Source organism: Mytilus edulis, chromosome 7 (assembly GCF_963676685.1).
Source record: "Mytilus edulis chromosome 7, xbMytEdul2.2, whole genome shotgun sequence".
Lineage (NCBI taxonomy): Eukaryota > Metazoa > Mollusca > Bivalvia > Mytilida > Mytilidae > Mytilus > Mytilus edulis.
The window spans coordinates 275,783-296,936 of NC_092350.1; the positions used below are offsets into that span (position 1 = coordinate 275,783).

At 31.6% G+C, this 21,154-nt stretch overlaps 1 protein-coding gene across 1 annotated transcript in view; it reads right to left on the minus strand.

Moving 5' to 3' along the window:
- Window positions 1-884: 884 nt before the first annotated feature.
- Window positions 885-21,154, minus strand: part of LOC139482737 (uncharacterized transporter YutK-like) — a 44,704-nt gene continuing 24,434 nt past the window's right edge. The window contains exons 3-11 of the mRNA XM_071266807.1: window positions 20,452-20,605; window positions 17,449-17,640; window positions 16,205-16,366; window positions 14,905-15,030; window positions 11,876-12,006; window positions 8,644-8,830; window positions 6,776-7,045; window positions 3,966-4,146; window positions 885-1,033 (exon numbers count right to left, since the gene is read on the minus strand). Of these exons, the coding sequence (XP_071122908.1) occupies window positions 1,011-1,033; window positions 3,966-4,146; window positions 6,776-7,045; window positions 8,644-8,830; window positions 11,876-12,006; window positions 14,905-15,030; window positions 16,205-16,366; window positions 17,449-17,640; window positions 20,452-20,605 (1,426 nt within the window). The 3' untranslated portion in view covers window positions 885-1,010. The remainder of the gene's footprint in view (window positions 1,034-3,965; window positions 4,147-6,775; window positions 7,046-8,643; window positions 8,831-11,875; window positions 12,007-14,904; window positions 15,031-16,204; window positions 16,367-17,448; window positions 17,641-20,451; window positions 20,606-21,154) is intronic.

A 21,154-nucleotide genomic window follows, 5' to 3' on the forward strand; every position in this document is an offset into this window, starting at 1 on the left:
CCTTTTTATATATTAATAAATAAAATATGTTCACAATTATATCAAATGAAAACTGAATACATATATTGATATTCAACATTATCCATGAGTTGTCTAACAGCAAATTTTTGGGTTACGGATTGATCAAACTGGCCATACTATGATTAAATGTCTGGCCTACTAGATATTTGCGGACACAATGTCTATACCTATACTTACAATGGCGATAACAGTTGACGTAAAGAAGTGGGATCTCCTCAAAATATAACTAAAATAGTTGTAGAGATATAATAGTAAAACCAAAAGTCGGATTGATTTTAAGCTTCAGCAAACATTTTAAATGTCAATTAGCATAGACTCGTGTAAAATGCTTACACTGTATATAAAAAAGAAAGTCTAACATGGTTTTCAGTACACAATATACGGCTAGTTGTATAACAGTATTTTAACATTGCATGATCCAGACTCTAGTCCATAATATTTTAGATTGAGTAATATTCCAGAAATTGCTGTCGTTCAAAATAAAAGTCGAATATTTGCAGTGACGACGTATTCAATTACACACAAACAAATCATTTTTTTTAACAATAAGAGTGTATTTCATGTCAACAAATTAAAATAGCTACAGCATCCGTTACGACAAATTGTAAACTCTGTAAAAACTTTACATAATTTGAACATAATAAGTGCTTTATCTTTACTATGTTTGATCCCAGTTTCAATAATTTAGTTTAATATGCTTATGCAGAATGTTTCATTGAAGTAACATGTGTATCATGCCAACTAAAATGCAACAAACAAAGATGGATAAAGACGACAAAAAAAAACAGTTTGAGTCGTAATTTACAACTTTATATAAAGTGATGTATGTACAAAAATGAATCTTTTTTAAATAATACAGCAGATTTTGTTATCAAAATAGTTATCGTCAATCAACGCAAAAGCGACAAAATCACTCAAATATTGATGAATAAGATATAAATGGTTTGTATGATATTCAAGTCTAAGCATACATATATCAGAAGCTAAATTTATCTTCCATCATAAAGGAGACCTGAAACATAAAAAAATAAAAATAATCATTCTACATGACATAAACAAATTGCAGTATTTAGTTTACAGAATTATAATGTTTTGTGATTCATATTCACTACTATTAAAGGGGTAGAAGCTATCAAATTGAAACAAACTTAACACATCATTAGTGTTTTAGGTCAGGTTTTTTTCATTAAGTTACTGTTAACTACATATGTGTCATGCTCTCTAAATAGCAACCAAACACATAATGGACAAATACATCAAAAAAGACAACTCAAATCATGATAATATAAATTTTATATCATATATTATATATACTCACTAATTATAAGCATTTATTTGACAGCCGATTACCCTTTAAAAGCCAAAGTAATGCTATAATTTTTTGCATCTATGCATTTTACATAATCTTGCCAATTACCTTATTGATTATATTATTACTACTAGACATGTTACGAAAAGGTATATTCACGACGCTGAGGTTGACAAATTACACTTTAAATGTGGGGACTGTTTCACAACACGAAAGAGATTACCTGTGTATACATTGGATTTTTGTTTGAAAACTGCATTGATCCTTTCGCAGGCAATTCCGTATGGAACGAATATTCAATAACATTTAAACGATAAGAAATATAAGAAATACATATTAATAATTTCCATTATATTTTTAAGAAACTATAATAATACTGCAAAAAAATGGGGGGGGGGGCTCGATCACGTTAATGCAGTAGATGTGCAGGGCAACGGAGACACGGGGTACATACGTGTGTGAATTCTTTGCCAAGCCCTTAATAGATCTTGCAAATAATATTAAGTATTATAATCTGATGTATACCTACTCGTGAATATATATGTACCGATCAATTTTATATGGTTTAAAAAACAAACACTTTTACTTGTATGTATTTTGATCCAGTTGTTTGCCACTTAAATTTTTATCTAACGGGGTCTTTTTTAAAACAACTTAAACAAAATTTCAACTTGAGGCATTTCTTGCTATATAGTTTTAGAAAATTTTCGCCCGGTCATATAGCTTCGAAGGCATGAATTTTCTTTCTTTATTTCCTTCCAACTTTGTCTCAATTTCAAAAGTGACAGCTCATTTTGTATTTTCTGTATAATAGTTTGTGATTGATTTATTGTTGGTTGCTTAACGTTCAGTGGCAAATATTTCATGTATGTTCAGAACGAGAAGAGGTTTGTGTAAAATATGACTCGCTTCTCATCGGTTGAACAACCCTGCAGAGTTTCAAAAGCATTGCATAATGACTTAATAGATATAGGAAGATGTGGTGTGAGTGCCAATGAGACAACTCTCAATCCAAATAACAATTAAAAAAAGTAAACCATTATTGGTCAATGTACGGCCTTCAACACGGAGCCTTGGCTCACACCGAATAACAAGCTACAAAGGGCCCCAACATTACTAGTGTTAAACCATTAAGTTTGCATTTACATCTTAAAACCACCTTATGCAGACATTGTGTATTTCATAAATTCCTGAAACATTTGTGGAAATTCGCCAACCGTTTCATAAGAAAATGAGAATATGAACAAAGTGACACTGATGACCAATGGGTCTTTCCTGCTAGGAGTTTCTCTAAAACAACTGTTTTGGTTTTTTTTTAAATTAAATCTGTTGGATATTACCTATTACTACCCTACGGAGGTACCAGGTTTTTTGTTCAGTAAGAGAAGGGGACTAGGATTAAATTTAAAAAAGGCAGGACGGGAGTTTTGAGTTGAAAAAGGCAGAATGAGTAACTTGGCAAAAAAATCCTAAAATTTAACTTGCTTACTATGTATAATATATGATTATCAATCTAGAATTGAATAAACTTCAAGTCTTGTATAACCCTCAGCCCCCTTTTTTCTAGACCACCTACTCCTACGCACGTACACCTTTTATGTCTTATGCAAGGTTTTAGCCAGCAATGATATCACAAAAGCAATTGTCGTATAAGATGTTACATACATAACGATGTTCTAGATAAATGTAGTTTGAATTAACCAAGACGCACAGGATTTAAATTTTACCTGTTTAAATCTATAATCAATGTTTTGACACCGTCCCCAAATTTAAAGTGTAATTTGTCAACCTCAGCGTCGAGAATATACCTTTTCGTAACATGTCTACTAGAATCATCCAAATCGATATGTGAATGTAAAAGAATTTTAACGATGATTTCACGATTAAAACGATCGATAGCTAGATCTTTAATTTTAAGGGAATATCATTTTCTTGCAAACTTAATTTAAATTAATCCTCACCCGAGACCAGAGTTATTTCGAAGTACAATTGCCTTTCATTATACAGGATATTAATTGTCACAATTGATTTATTAAATATACAATTATAATCCGAATAAAAGGTGATTATCAAAACCTGACAATCTGAAGAGATTATTTCAATGAGAGCATTATGGCTGACCATTTTTATATTTATCGCTTTTAAGGGGCCACAATTGTTTTATTATACCCAACTAATCGTTTACGAGGAGTATTGTCGGCAAAAAAGCTAAACGACTCTTTATCATTGTTTAATCTTGTTCTCTTCAGTTAAAACGTTTCCAACCCAACTATGCCCATTTTAGAACATAATCTGTAAAGTCATTTTAATGGAAGTTTACTCGTGAAAGGTTATACCCTGGCGAATAATCTGTTTATTTATACCTTTTACTATTTAGTTTTTAGATTATAATAAAATAATAAGATGCGTTATGATTAATATGAAACAACGCTCAGCAAGAAACCATATGACCTAGAAATTAACAACAATAGGCCACCGTAAGGCCTTTAACAGCGAAAAATATCCATACATCGCATTTTTAAAAAAAAATTAACTAAACTATTCCATTTCACGTGATTTTGATTTGCCTAATATAATTGTTTGATATGTTTGTAATATATAATAATTGTTTTATCTTTAATGTAATTTGAATTACCTGATATGCATGCTGTCAAAAAGCAGGCTATATTTCCTGCTATCATCGCACTAAACACAACCTTTGTCAAATCACTTCTTCTAGAAGGGGCTAGCGCTCCTAAACCACCAAGCTGAATCCCCATAGACGCAAAGTTTGCGAATCCACATAAAGCGTACGTTGATATAACTATTGATTTATCCTTAAAAAATCAAAATATAGTTTATCCGTTTAATTGAGCGTAAATCATTGCAAACTTCAATTATCAAATTGTATAGAATTTTCAAAATACACAACAGGTACCTTTTAAAGCAGTTTTGATATTTGAATAAATTAAGTACACTGAATATAGGTATGCATTAAATGCCATGATATTTAACAAACTCGCATGAACTTGAAACAATGATAACACAACAAACATTAATATAATTATCATTAAAAGAAACAGTAAGAAGTTAGTCTGAATTATTGTTATGAAGACTTTAGACACACGTCAATAATATGCCTTGAATCCAAAATATATGTAGGGGATTCAATGGTCTCAACAAACAAAACTTAAACCCAAAAGTAAAAGATATCTTAGGTGTACTGACAAAAGTGCATTTTGTTAACTAAGGATGTATTCTGTAACAGATCATTCAAACCAGCCGTATCGTATACTGTATAAAGCATTAATCATAGACCTTTCTAATTGTTGTGAAACTAAAAGAACAATGCTTAAGATGTCTAGAACAATCTTATGTCATAAAAAATCTAAGGCATTTACTTGAAAAATTGTACACCAAATGTGTCTGCCAAGGGTGAAAGGGGAAGGCCGTTAATTGCTAACTCTCAGATATCAGTCTGTTCAAATTTTATTTTTTTAAATATCATCTTTTAAATGCACCATCTTAATCTCATGCGATTTGTTTATTGCTTGATCCCGGTCAATCCGATTTAGAATAAGCACATGCAATATTTGTCATAGCACATTACGGAAAAAATATATCAGTCAACTGCACTTAATTTACAACGCTAACGCATGGCTTCTACATTATAAACATAGTTAATATGTGGTTTTATTCCTACAGAGGAATATTCAAAACGGAAAGTCCCTAGTGAATGGCAAAATCAAAAGCTCAAACAAACCAAACGACTAGATAACAACTGTTATATTCCTAACTTAGTACAAAAGTTTTCTGATGTAGAAAATGTGGATTAAGCCATGTTTTATAGCTAGCTTAACCTCTTACTTGTATGACAGTCGCATCAAATTCCATTATACGAACGACGATGTGTAAGCAAAATAACAGATATAATAGGTCAAAATTGTCAAAAATAGGTGCACAGTAGTTACCATTGTTTTATAAATTTAATAAATATGAAAACAAACAAATATGTAACACATAAACATAAAATGCATATCAATATACTTCCATCAAAGCACAGTCAAGGGTTATTGCAAGATTTTTGTAATGTACCGAAATCGTGGAACACTTTTAATAGGAGTCATCGACGTTAAAACGGAAAATGATGTGTAGTAATACACTACTCACAGTCAAACAGTAACACATCATTTGAAGGGTTTAATCTAGGATGGGACATTTTTAAGGGTTACCATATGTGTATGGCCACATTCAACTTTTGGTTTGAAGTAAAGGGAATATATGCTTTACACTATAATAAGTAACGAACAAACCAAGTTATTTACCTCAGTCATAATACCTTCCATCATTACCGAACAGAACAAAGAAATAACACGACGGGTGCCGTATACGGTGCAGGAAATGCTTACCCTTCCGGAGCACCTGATTTCATTCCCGGTTTTAGTGGAGTTCGTGTTGTTTCTTAATTAATATTTATAACTGTTGATGTAAATGTCCTTTGGTTTTGTGAGTCTTTGTTTACTCCTTGGTTTTGATTGTTGTTGTTTATTAAAGTGCCAAAATAGTAGATAATACAGTGAAATATAAAAACAACTATTGCAAAACCGACACTTTGGTACTATAGGTCACTTTAAACATTAATGTCAGTGGTACGACGAACAAGATAAATCAATTGTATCGAAGTTTTTGTTTCTATTACTGGAAGCTTTAAAAAGATATTTCACGAATAATACTTGTTATCGAATTTCCACTTGAGCAACACGTCGGATATCATATATGGAACATGATTTCATCTTGCAGAGCATCTGAGATAAAACGAAATTATTGGGTGGTTTGTTTTGGTCAGTCTTAAGTTTTCTATGTGTTATGTTGTGTACTTTTGTAAGAAAATTGTTGGTTTTTTCTGTTTTAACCATGGCGTCGTCTGTATAGTTTCGATTTATGAGTTTGAAAATCACTTTGATATTTTTTGCCTCTCCTTAACAGTTTCCTTTTATGCTGAAATAAAAAAAAACATTCAAACTGTTCATCTTTTAATTGGAGGTGTTGAACTCGTAGATTGTTGTAATACAAAACAGGTTACCAGGAAATATAATTCGTTTTTCACACAGTAATAAAACAGCAAACCAACGACACAAAAATCTGACGATATGTTTTAACATTTTCATGAAGCTGGATGGCTAGCCATTAAACCATGTTCAACCCGTCTTAAAATGTCATAAATCGAGCTTGAATATTGCAGTTGTTATGAAGTAGTTCGTTTCTATGTTTTTCGATGTTAGTTTTTGTTACATTTCGGTATTCCTTTATTTACCTCTTATAGTTGGTGTATCTCCTTCGGTTTCGATTTGTAACCCGGATTTTTTTCCCTTTATTCATTTTTAACGTTTGAACATCGGTTAACTACTTTTTCTATTTATCAGGTTAATTGAAATGTAAAGGGAAAATTTATAGTTATCGACTTACCTGAAGGATTCCATCTCCAAGCGTGATGTTTAAGTTATCATAAACTATGTCATTACCATTGAAATGCCATGTGCTGTTCAGTGTTGAATTTAACTGACTTTCATACCATGTTAAATTCTTTTGGTTATCTATGTAAACTGATAATGCTTGGTATGCTACAAACTCGTTGACAAAAACTTTGATCCCAATAAGTTTTCCAACTCTTCTACAATCAATCGGATCGATACCTAAGATGAATGCCAACGGATAAAATACGTAGGAACAGATGAACTGAAAAATATAGTAATATCGAAATGAAACCATCTTGCCATGTGACGTAGAATATGCTTAAAGTGTTGAGTATACTCACACTCTGTCAAATGAAACAATTCATTTTCCCTCTATTTAAAACAAGATACCACATTCTCCCTTTTCAAACTGTGCTAGTAATGAAATCGTCATTGTGAACACTTCATATTGATATGATCTCCACTTAAATTCAAATGTTTTGAAGTGTTTCAATCATGAAAAAAAGAAAATTTGGTAGCTAAAGGAAAAGACGTAATATATTTTGTCATTTTGTTTTCTTTAATGTTAAAATAGTTATTTGTTTTAACGTGATTTCGATTATAACACAATAATGTCTGCTGTATTCCAGTTTTGTTTATCAATTTATCATTTTATGTTCACATAATGTTGTCAAATTCTATTTAACTGTCACACCAAGTCTTTGATGGGGTTCGTGTTGCTAAATCTTTTCTTTTCTATGTTGTGTCATATGTACTATTATTTGCTTGTTTCTCTTATTCTTTTTTTTCTAATTTCTGTGTCATTTCGCTCTTGAGAGTTGTCCCATTGGCAAACATACCACGTCTTCTTTTTATAAATGAAGAATTCAACAAAATCTTTGTTGATTTAAATGAAATTTACACAAATATGGAAAAGGACGATTTGTATTTCATGAGTAGAGGCCTTAAATTCTGTGACCGTGCCATAATAAAAAGAATCACAAAAGTACATTTAAAAACTAACAGTAGTGTCACCATCCTACAAATATACTAAAGATTACGTATTCACAAAAACTTTAGAATTATATTGGAAATGTGAGGTCCAACTTAACAAAAACCAGATAAATTTACTCGTGAAGGCTTTTTTATTGTTATAAAGGTTTAATATCTAAATGAATGTTAGTATAGCTAAGAATTAAAATGAAAGTTTAATCATAAAATACTTTTTGGAATTTTGGGTCTCCAATGCTCTACAACTTTGTACTTGTTTGGCTTTAAAACTATTTTGATCTGAGCGTCACTGGGTCGATGGCACTGTTGATGGAGGTATCGTCCCCGAGGGTATCACCAGCCAAGTAGTCAACACTTCGATGTTGACATGAATATCAATTATATTGTAATTCTTGTAAATTTCCCGTTTACAGAAGTATGATTTTTTCGAAATACTTAGAATTTCCTTCTACCAGACATTGATTACCTAAGCTGTATTTGACAGTACCTTTTGGAATGTTTGTGTCCTCAATGCTCTTCCACTTTGTACTTGTTGGCTTTATAACTATTTTGATCTGAGTGTCACTGATGAGTCTTATGTAGACGAAACGCGCGTCTGGCATATCAATTATAGGTCTGTTACCTTTGATAACTATTATTTTATTGTTATAAAGGTTTTATATCTGAATAAATAGTTATATATCTTAAAATAAAAATTATAGTTTAATTATAAAAAAACAGAAAAACAGTGAATCAGACGAAAAACATGAATGGAAAGAAAACATGGGACAGTATATTATAAAAATGTCGGACTCGAAAAAATGTTTATTTTCTATAAGAAAGTTTCGAAAACATTGAAATAAATATGATATATGTGTATAACAAAATTACCTCAAATGACAAAGTGTCATCAATATATGGAGGTTCCAACCCATGTCTCGCACCAAACCATTCCAACGTAACGTTTATACATTCCAATATAGCTATAAATGCAATGAGATTGACTGCAATGCTAGCAATCAATGGGATTGTTTCCAATGCTCCATTTGCCGCTGCCTCGATGATGTTCTTTTCTTTCCTGTAATTGTATTATTTTTTTCGACTTATTTAATATCTTTACTTCTTGTCTATATACATTACAGAATCAATAACATAGTAAATGCATTTTATTCCAGACAAGAGTATTTTTTATACGAATGTTCTCTTGGTTTGGTTTTAATGCTTCAGTTTGTCATATTTTCAAAAAAGCCAGACGATATTGAAAGAAACCACAAAACAAATAGTCATATTTAAACATTATGTTTAGAATAAAAACAACATAAAAAGAAACAGAGTTTCGGTATTATTTTGACGAGTAACCTCAACCAATGTGTGTTTTGTTTTACTCTTGACTTACATCAGAGATATTTAAACAAGTTGAACTTATTTCGTGTGTTTCTCTAATAAACAGTCAGTCGTTTTCTGTATTTTTATTTCACAACTTGCAATCAAATATTGATTGATTGACTATGAGTGTTAAAGGCCGATGGAAGCATATGTTTGTATTTTATTGCATTCATTTTTTACAGTAGTCCCTAGTGGGGTTTAAACTTAATTTTAGTGTTGACAGGCTACGGATCTCTGTAAATGATCAACGTAGAGATATCGACCTTTAACAGAACGATGACACAAATCATCATTCTAAAAGTGAATTATCATAGAATCCGTCTGGAACTTTGGAAATAATGACGGATAGGTTTTAGAAGTTATCAAATGAAATTGAGAATGGATATTAGGAATATGTTAATGAGAAAACAACCTAACAAAAATCCGACCGGCTTGTACTAAGTCAAGAGTATGACAGTAGTTACCATTCGTTTGATGCGTTTGAGCTTTTGATTTTGCCATTTGAGTTAGCACTTTCCATTTTGAATTTACCTCAGAGTTTGGTATTTTAGTTATGTTACTTTCTGCAAAATAAAAATCCTTTTTGGAGAGACAATATTCTTAATCTGCCTGAATTAAGGAAATCAAAGATAAAAAATGAAATCAAAGCGGGCATAAACATCTTAAGTCAACAAATTTGGCTAACTACTAATATTAAACCATATGTGGAGCAGCGTATTAGCCATTATATTCAAATTTTGATTAATATTATTGTCTTTTCAGTGCAATCTGAGTAAGATTAAATATTATTGAATATGATATTGATGAAAAGCTCCAAATTTATTTTAAAAAGTCCATTCCAAAGAAAGACATAAAATCCTTCAAAGTCACAAAACAAATGGTCAAAGGATTTATGTGTGAAAATAAAAAGAAAAAGATAAATCTACTCCACTACTTGGCAAGCAATTGATTCTTCATAATTTGCAGTTCAAGTTATTTTACATAATTGAAGCTCCAAACCCTTACCTTGATGAATAGACAGTAAAATCCAGAAAATACTGAACTCCAAGGAAAATTAAAAAAGGAAAGTCTCTCATCAAATGTCCTATGGAATATAATTTAATAGAAACAAAAATATGCTGTTTGGATTGATACAAAGAATTGCGTATTGAAAATCTTTTGAGAATATGTATATAGTTGAAATATTTGCATTGCACTTTTAAGTGCAATATCAAATTAGTACAGTTTTATTGGCGACGATATAGTTCATATGCATAACCAGAAAAGTACCTCAATGTCGTGGCTAAACGTGACGAGATACAATTTTGATAACATCACATCGTTACGGCAATTTTATTTTTTTCGAATTATCGTTTTTATGATATTTTTGAAATGTAAAAGCTAATATTTATCAATCCGACCAAGTCAATATGGTAAATTGTAGCCAGTGAATATAAACTTTACATATGATTTGCATTGGCACTGCAGATGTACTCTGAAACAGATATATGTAAGGCATCTATGTTAATTTTGGTTTTGTGAAAACTGTCACACATGTATTACAGTTCAACATAAAATTGAATTTGAAATATTATATTTATGTCTTTTATTTGTAATAATTCAGTGAACAAACTTCAGTGACAAAATGTACAGAATATTTTAAATTTTGTTTACGAAAACAACAAACGTATGATTAATTTTGCTTTGTTTCATAAAAAAAAATGGCCAACGTAGTAACATGTTTCTGTCTTAGGGAGGGATAAATCCTACTTTGTAAAGGATCACTCGGATTCAAACAAAACATTCTCTGAAACTGACATTATCAAGATGCTTGAATATTTGATTGACAACATATTTGTTACGTCGGTTGACTTGTTTTTCAAAAGACTGTCGGCATTCCAATGGGAACAAAGTGGGCCCTTCTTCTTTCCGACATATTTCCTTATTATTATGAGGCTGACTTTATACAGGAACTTCTTAGGAAGAAAGACAAGAAGTTTGCAATAACCGTTAACTCTACTTTCCCCTATATAGATTACGTTCTTGTTCTTTCACTAAAAAATAAAAAAAATTAGGTTATTATGTTAAACGAATCTATCCTATCAAACTAGAGATAAAGGATGCATCAGATACAGTTAAGTGGGCCTCAAATCTTGACTAACATCTAGAAATTGACAATGAGGGTCGGTTGAAAAAAAAACTTTGCGACAAAAAAGATGATAAGATATTCTCGTGCTTGTATTTCCTATCATGATTTTCTTGATTGAGGGTTGCTGCTCACAAGGAAGCTATTAAACCAAGAGTTCCAAATGGTGCATTTGAAATCAACCCTTCGTAAACTTTAAGGACGCCATCACGAGTTGGTTGACCGTTATGGAATAACCGTTTCACAAATGACATCGGATATGTTCCTTATATGCCGCGCAGCCCTTTGTTTTGATCTTTGACTAAAAAGTAGAGTATTTCAACTTTCCGTTGATTTGTTTTACGAAAGTTCATAGTAAAGGTGGAAGAGGTTTAGTCACAATCGGGAAATTGCATTGTTAATATTTAAAGAAATGCAACCTATATAAGTTAAAAAAAAAAAACTAAAGCTCTTATAGAATTAAAAGCTTATATTCGTTTTATTTGAGCTATGATGGATAATTGGCAATCATACCAATCGCCTGAACCCTTGTTAGCCTTTTTTTTTTTGGTTTTATCGATATCTGAATTATAAACTATTGATATACATGTAGAGTATATTAAACAGTATGACCTCTTTTCCATGTTGTAAATATCCTTGCTGTTTATTCGACTTTTCTCTGTTTCTGGCCAGAAGAGTTTCGACACGGCCAAAGCAGCAGGTGCCGACATTACTGAAGCCGCTAATAAGTGATTTGCTGGCACCTAAAAATAATCCGAATTTGTATTTGAATAAAAGTTTTAATCAACATTAAAAAATCTAACAAATTGAAAACAGGACTTAAGCCATACGTGATATTAGATAAGAATGGTTAAATTATTAAAGTGGAAATGTTGTCAAAGAAAATGTCTGAATACTCTGCACTATCTATCAATTCTTTGCTAAATGAATCATCGAAGTTTGTTTATATGATGTATATGCAGTATAGAAAGTTTCTGAATTTGGAAATTGGAATTAACACAAAAACGGGACTGGGTCACTGATGAGTCTTATGTAGTCTAAACGCGCGTCTGGCGTACTATATCATAATCCTGGTACCTTTGATAACTTTAATAAACAATTTTGGTAAAATTTCGACTCCAAACCTGTTAATTTGCCGATGCATTAAATATAGCATTTGTTGACTCAGTGATTGATATTAGTAACTGCAGAATGTATAGGTAAACTAAAAAAAAACTCTTATGCATATTTAAAATGGAAAAATTTCAAAAATAATTCAAAATCAATGGAAACGTTTGTTACTTTCAAGATTAAGTAACAACAAAAAAGATAGGTTTTTTGTGCAGGATACTTTTGTCCATATTTTAGTACTTCGGTGTGGTCATGAATATCAATTTATGGTCATTTTTATAAATTTATAGTTTGCAAATGTGTGAATTATTTTAAATACAAAGGACTTTTTTATACAAGGCATATTTCAAATTTCGAATATGAACTTCGAACAGCGGTATATTACTGTTGCCTTTATAAATAACCGTAGCCGTATTTTTGGTCATCAATGCTCTTTAACTTTATATAAAAAAAGTGGTATGATTTCCAATGAGACAAATCTTCACAAGAGACAACATTGACACAGAAATTAACAACTATAGGTTACCGAAAAGACAATGTCAAACAATTCAAACGATGAAACTAACGGCCTAATTTATGTTCAAAAAATGAACGAAAAACAAACATGTAACACATAAACAAACGACATCCATTGAATTACAGGCTCCTGACTTGGGACAGGCACATACATAGAGAATGTTGCGGGGTTAAACATGTTAACGGGATCTCTACCCTCCCCTTACATGGAATAGTAGTGTAACAGTACAGAATAAGAACAAACCATATAAATAAGTTGAAAAAGGATGAACTCATAAGATAGATAACAATACAAATAGTACAAATACAAGTGGACGTGGCTGGTTACTAATCCATCCCAATAACAAAAAGACACTAAGTACAGATCTGAGTGTAATCGTAGCTATTAACAGCTAGTTCAAAGCCTCTAATAACTAAAAAAAATCATGCATCTGAGACTAAATTATCAATCAGTACACATCAAAAATCCAATGGATTTAGGGTAAAGACGTCATAAACAGTCAGAGAAAAATATGACTTTGTGCGATGCAAAGATACAGGTATCGACAGATTGTAGATCCATGAATGTGTATATGTATATAACAAAAACATTAGTTTGCTTTTAATTTACTGATAACAAAATCAATATTTATACCAATTAAAACAATATTCAGTGATCTAATTTCAGTATTGAATTGGTAACCTTTTCGGATCAGTTCATTTAAAGGATCGATACGTTTACGAGGATCGTTTCTAAATTTCCGGGCACGGTAAACAACATTTCCGTAATAAGAAGATGTGCTATCCCGTTTAAAACACGTTTGCTACAGGTACAACTAAACTTCAAAACCAAATCTTTATATCTATGGAAGAATTTAGTAAAGGTTTTAAGTAATTTGTGGTAACGAAATCACTGCCTTTATAATTTACCAGTTATACGTAGATTACGTTTAGTAAAATCAAAAACGTCACAACAGACACGGATATAGCGAACGAGTTGTGAAATATAAAAACCGTAAAATGGTGCCTAAGGAACATCACCATCCAAAAAGGGAAAATTAACAATAAAGAACGCAAAGTCGTCCCTTTTGTCGTACATTTTAGTGTGGAGTTTCCCGTTTAAAACAAAAAGATATAAATCTAGGAAAGGACACTTATTACCGTAGAAATTTGATACATTTAAAGTACGTTCCTTTGGGTACATATCCGCAGTATATTGAGAAAAAAATCTTGATTATTTAACAAGAAAAAATCATTAAGATAACGGTAAGTGAATTTATCAATGAAATGCAATTTAGACGGGTCTTTACAGTGTTTGGTCATACACTGTGATTCATAACACTACAAAAACAAGTCTACTATCATACTTGTTTGGCTTTCTGACTATTTTGATCTGATTGTCGCTGATGAGTCTTATGTAGATGAAAATCGCGTTTGTCGTACTAAATTATAAGCCTTTTACCTTATGATAGCTATAAGCATATCAAAATGTAGTATTGTATTGCTTATTTTTGTATTTCGTTGTCCTGAATGTTCTTGCATTTATTTGTATTGTATTCCTGTCATGTAAAGTTATCACTAATTTTTAACATTGCCATCAAAGCGCGATGTTTGGCTAGCCACAAAACCAAAATCAACCCACCATCTTTTCTTAAAATATCGTGTATAATGTCAAGAAAATGGCACTTGTTCTCTTATAGTTCGTTTCTCTGTGTGTTACATTGTCGTTTGGATTGTTGTTGCACATAAGAAATTCAAAAAAATATATATAAAATAATAATAAATATATAATCCATATGCAAAGCACTATTTTGTCAATGTATGGAACAAGACGTAGACAATTTAAACATAAGATCAAATATGTGTATTGCATACAGACAAAAAAAACGCTAGATAATTAGTTTTTTCTGAAGACAATGTTGCAGAATTGAGGCCATACATGCATATGTGAAAACTTTAAGTACTTCTTGGCGATCAAGCCCAACTATAAGACAAGCGCATGAGTGTAATTTCAAGTATTACAAAAGCAAACTTACCCCAAATATAACGTAGCCAGCCATCAAGCTCCCAGAAATAGTGGCAAATCCCCCAGTACTAACAGCGTGTAGCTCAGACATAGTCAGACGTTCAATATATGGCTTGATGACTAGTGGCGCTTCTTGCTAAAATATACCAACTTATATGTCTAACTTACGGAAACATATATAGTAACACATTACAAAGGTGATGGGTGTGATTCGCAATAATACAGCTATCTTCAAAAGACCACCAAACACGAACTACGCATCCATAGCTTCTAGAACGGTATGAAAGGCCATACGATAGCAGAATATGAAACAATTTAAAAATAACATACTGATATGATTGAAGTATAATTAGCTCATTAGTCCATTCCTCAGTACAGCCATAATATATTTTCTCAAATTGTCTATTTATTTTATGATTACGAATGATGTTCTTGTGCCGATGATAAAATTAAGTAAATTTTGTGACTAGTTTGTGATATCGCAAACCCTGGTTTGATATTTTTTCAGTAATACAGAGATTTCTTTTGTTTAAATTGAGTACTTTGTTACACATACCTGCGAATCGAACACATTGAGATATATAAACACCATTTAATGCTGACAAGGAAACGTCATCATCGCAAAATGAATAATTAAAAAATGGAAATAAAACATAATATCTTCCCGTTGAAGATAAAGATATCAGGACTAAGGGAAGGGAAATGCCCATTTTTAGTATTAACTTTATTTAAAGTCAGTTTAGAAGGATATATCTCCTTCGTGTACATACATCGTCATGATTATATATCATCAAAATATCTAATGATGTTAAGTTTTTTATCAGATGTTGTTTCGATGGGTTCGTTGATTTTATTCATAAATTGTAGCTCATAACATACAAATACAGTTCTGCAATCAGTGGTTTGGAATTTCAATACCTTAACGATATACGGAATCGCTATATCGAACATAAATAGTATCTAGTAAAATTAAAGGACAGCTATAGTATCAAAACAAGACCCAAATGACATAGTTTTCTTGTTTGTTGTTACAAAAATTGACGCAAAAGAGTTTGAACATGTCCCTTCACTAATCTTGTCTTTGTGACAAACTGCTTAATGTAAGACTGAAAATCACAACCAAAGAAAAAGAGGGACCAAAACTTACCACAGGGACAGTCAAACTCATAAATCAAAACAAAACTGACAACGCCATTGCTAAAAATGAAAAGGACAAACTCACAAACAATACTACACACGACACAACATAAAAAACTAAAGAATAAACAACACGAACCCCACCAAAAACTAGGGTTGATCAAAAGTATTACCTGTCCTAAAAATATATTTGCTGCTACACCTAATGACTCCGTTCGGGACGTACCGAGGCACGTCGACAAAAACTGAGCTATATGTCGTAGAACGAATTGCATGGCTCCTATATAATACAAGATTGATGTCACACTGCTTACAAAAGTTACAACTGGCAGTACCTAAAATAAATTAGATTTCGGATAATAATTAAAATTTTATAAATTCGTACAACAACATCTGAATCGAAAGTTTTACAAATAATATGCCATGACAAATGATAAGATAACTAAACTTTTCTGATCAGTTTCGACATCTCTTAAAACATGCAGGTAGAACTATTCGGGAAGATCTCTATAACAGTTTTCATTCTCTGTTAAGATGTCACAATCGGGATTAGCTCACTATTAGTTCAATTATAGATCAAACGACTATTCTGGAAACGAAATGATTTTATCGTGCTCCGATAAAGAAGGATGCCTTCTTACAAAAGTATTTAGTAAACATCAAAGCAATTTTGGGGGTGGTGGGTATGAGTTTAGCTACTGTTCGAATATTTTGCATTTGGTGTTGCATTCTTATATACTATCTTAGTCATCGTTATTATTTTAACATTTTTTGTATTAAGCTTAACAAAATAGAGGATTTGAAAACAACTACAAAACCATCTGTAATGTTATTGTACAAATTAAATTAAATGCAATGTACATTGTCCATAAAACAGCAATTAGTATTTAAAAATGAAGACTCCAAAAAACTTATGTTCATTCAATAATCAACAACTTGGCTACTTAATATGTTCTTTGCTATTATCCAAAGTATATTTATATAGTATTCATTTTAGCAATCTTCTTTCCCATATGGTGTTACACTATACAATTAACATCTAGATAATCATGTGACATATCAACATCATTTTTTCATTATAGACAGTTTCAAAACTTTGTCATGAAAACAACAATAAAAATAATTTACTAAGGGGTGTTGGCTGCACAGTTTTTAAGTTATTAAACATTTGATAAAATGAAACAGACATAACTTGTAAAACCATCAGACACATAATGGAATAGATAGTCTGCCAAAGAAAATTAAAATATCACGTGATGTAGGGTTGTGATATGAATAGGTGTCAAGAAACAAAAGCTATGTTGAACTAAAATGTCTTATCAACGCAATCGGTATATTCTTACCATGTTGAAATTACTTAATGCCCACCTCCCCGGCGGGAAAAATCGTCATTGGATATCTTTCAAAATGATTATACCTTCATTGCAAACGGATGGTTTTCGTATGCTTGTCCAAACACAAAAGATGCACCCTTATTTGAATGATCCAGGAATTCTATAAATCTGTCACCTAACCAAGATATTATCTGATATCCAATGTCCCATCTTAATACAATCAATCCAAATATGAACTGCAGAAACATTCCAATCACGACAGGCTTCCAATGTACCTGCAATTATGATAATAAATGGTTGCAGTGTTATATTGTTAATGTATCAGCTATGCATGAACATTCAATGTGTGGAATTATGTTTTGCATAATTTCTATTATGTTATTGTTCAGCGGTTTCATGGAATTACTAATTCATTTTCTCGTAAAGATTACATCGACAAAACGTTGATTTTGGAACTGAATAAAATATTTTTTCCAAAGAAAATATTTTTTTTGTAACTATTTTTTCAAATATTAGCCTGCCACAATATCCATCAGGTGTCCAAGATCCTCCTGATGTTCCCTGTGACAATCCACTAATCACTCAGGGTAGTGATTAGTTGTAAAATACATATTACATTTGTACATCAAATATACATCAAATAACATCACTTAGTATGACTATTCGTATGTTTTGTAATAGTTGCTAAAACATTATTTTAAATTTTCAAACATACTCTTCTATTGAACTCATTGAGAAAAATTGAGAAAACATTGACATTTTTGGTCTTTTGATCAAATATGTAATAGGCTTTGTAAATTGAAAAACCAACTATCGTTGAAAAATAGTTAGAGTCAAAATCTATGTAATAATCTAATGAATTCAAAAGACATGAACTTAATCAGAATTATATATTGGATTTGCTTTTTAAACATAAAAACAATCACCGTCTGCCTGAAACAGTGGTCTGAAACTAGTTCTAGATTGGTAATCAAATTCCTACACTTTCCTGTTAAAAACTCCTAATGGTAAGACGCACCAGTCAAAATGGAAGATAAGATTATGACTACAAAATAGTGAACATACAGGTGATTATGCTTGACATGCTGTTTCTTAATGTATCCCAAAATATTAAAAATTTCTGTAATTATTTACACGATAATTTCCATTAGTGAGGAAAGAACGGCGTTACCTTAAGAAGAGCATCGGTTCACCAAGGTGTACAGTGTGTTGGATTGTGAGTTGCAATTTTCGATTTAGCCATATTGTTAGTTGTTTAAAGCAATGAGTGACTTAATAAGATTCTCATGATACACAACGTGTCTAACTGAAAAGACATTGAGTGAAATGGAGAGTAACACATATAACACACATAAATGCAGGCAACAGTATTAGACCGGTGTTAAAAGTCGTTAATCGATTGCGAGAAAACAAACTAAAGCCGAAGGAAACACACCAACTGTAAAATAAAAATAAAGGAATAACTGGAGCACTTGAGAGCAACAACAACAAACGTCAACATACAAATAATCAAACTATTTGATAACAATCGTCATATTTCAGACTTCGAACAGGACATTTTAAGAACAAAAGGGGATTGCACCTGATTAACTGGCTTGCCTTACCTGACATTATAGTTAAAATGACATGACTACGTGATATGTAGACGAAATGCGCGTCTGGCGTACTAAATTATAGTCCTGGTACCTTTGATAACTATTAACACCACTGGGTTGATGCCACTGCTGGTGAACGGTTTCGTCCCCGAGGGTATCACCAGCCACGAAGTCAACACTTTAGTGTTGACATGAATAACAATAATGTGGTCATTTTATAAATTTCCTGTTTACAAATGTATTAATTGATTACCTTAGCCGTATTTGGCACAACTCTTTGGAATTTTGGATCCTCAATGCTCTTCAATTTTGTACTTGTTTGGCTTTATAAATATGTTGATATGAGCGTCACTGATGAGTCTTATGTAGACGAAACGCGCTTCTTGCGTTCTAAATTATAATCCTAGTACATTTGATAACTATTTACACCACTGGGTCGATGCCACTGCTGGTGGACGTTTCGTCCCAGAGGGTATCATCAGCCCAGTAGTCAACACTTCGGTGTTGACATGAATATCAATAATGTGGTATTTTTTTTTAATTTTAATTTCCGGTTTACAAAACTTTCAATTCTTCGAAAAACTAAGGATTATCTTATCCCAGGCATGGATTACCTAAGCCGTATTTGGCACAACTTTTTGGAAGTTTGGATCCTCTATGCTCTTCAATTTTGTACTTGTTTGGCTTGACACATATTTTGATATGAGCGTCACTAATGAGTCTTATGTAGACGACACGCGCGTCTGGCGTACTAAATTATAATCCTGGTACCTTTTATTACGAATTAGGTTTCAAACTTTTGATTTTGACATTTGCTTAGAGACGTTCCGTTTTGGATTTTTCTGTATTTTTTTAATTTTACGTTGTTTTTAGGGGTAGGGAATTTAAACACAGTCGTCGCAGAAAGAAGTGGATATTAAGGCTAGTCACTCAGGCTATGATTGAAGCACCCGACAAAAGCACAAGGTTTATCCAAAATTACTGATATGAATTTGATCGAAGCAATTGCCATCAACAAGCATGAATGAATATTTCATAATATCATAACTGTTGTTGAAATATATCAAAATCATACTTCTAACTTGTAAGCTGACTTGTTAATACATGTAATACATATATGTACTTCACCATGCTTTTGTAAGATAGAATTTGATTTAGGTTAGAGGAAATTTTTCTAAGTTGTTCAAAAGTGCGAATGACAAACAGGAAGTTCTCCAGAAATCTCTCATGAATAATACTACATGTTTGTTATTCTTTTTTATGAGAAGATGATGTTTGGAAAATCCTAATGCATCCTAGGTTTAGGTAAACTTTCTAAACAGTTCATGCAAAATTCTGTTTTCATATAAAACTCTTTGGATAGGGTTTGGAATAGTTAACGTTGTGTAACATGTGAAAGAGTCTAAAGTTGACCGATATTCAAATGCATGAATGACTTTTGTTTAATATACATCTTATCTTTGTGTAGTGTAGCAATATTAAGGTACTTACTTCAGATGGGTGCTTTGACAGCCCAAACGCAAGCATTATCATAATAAACATGCCAGATAAGGAAATTAAATTTTTTGGTGTTTTAATTCCGATATCAACAATAATGTAGGTGGCTGTAAAAATTGCTAGTCCTGCAATTACTATTTTAAAGACCCTATTGAAAAATAGAACATATATCTGTTAAAAAAAAAGCAAACAGAATAAATTATGATAATTATAAGATATTCCATATTTTTACTAAATTGTTCAATTTAATGTACAAATTACAAACAGGCTGGGAAACTATTAAAAGGTTATAAAATAAGCAACATAACAGTTTATTTTCAATGTATGAGTTTGACTGTCCCTCATGCACCTTTCGCCCCTCATTTAATTGGGTTTGATCCGACTGGTAGAAAGAAAAGACAAATTCAATTAGATAAATCTCTCGATCAAATTATGGCTCATTAAATTACCTCTTAGAACAGAAAAAATAGAGCATTTGTCTTTTTAATTTTCTGATATTTCCATTAACTGATTCATTTCTTTTAAAATAAGCGTTTTAGTAAAGAAAAATTAGCAAATACGTCTGGAATTAGTCTTAAAATTGCCAAAAACGAAACGAACCTAACATCTTCCTCATTTTTACCAATGCATAAATAAAGATTATTACAGAAATTATTACAAGTAAAGGAAGTTCCCATTATATACAATAAACTGCTGA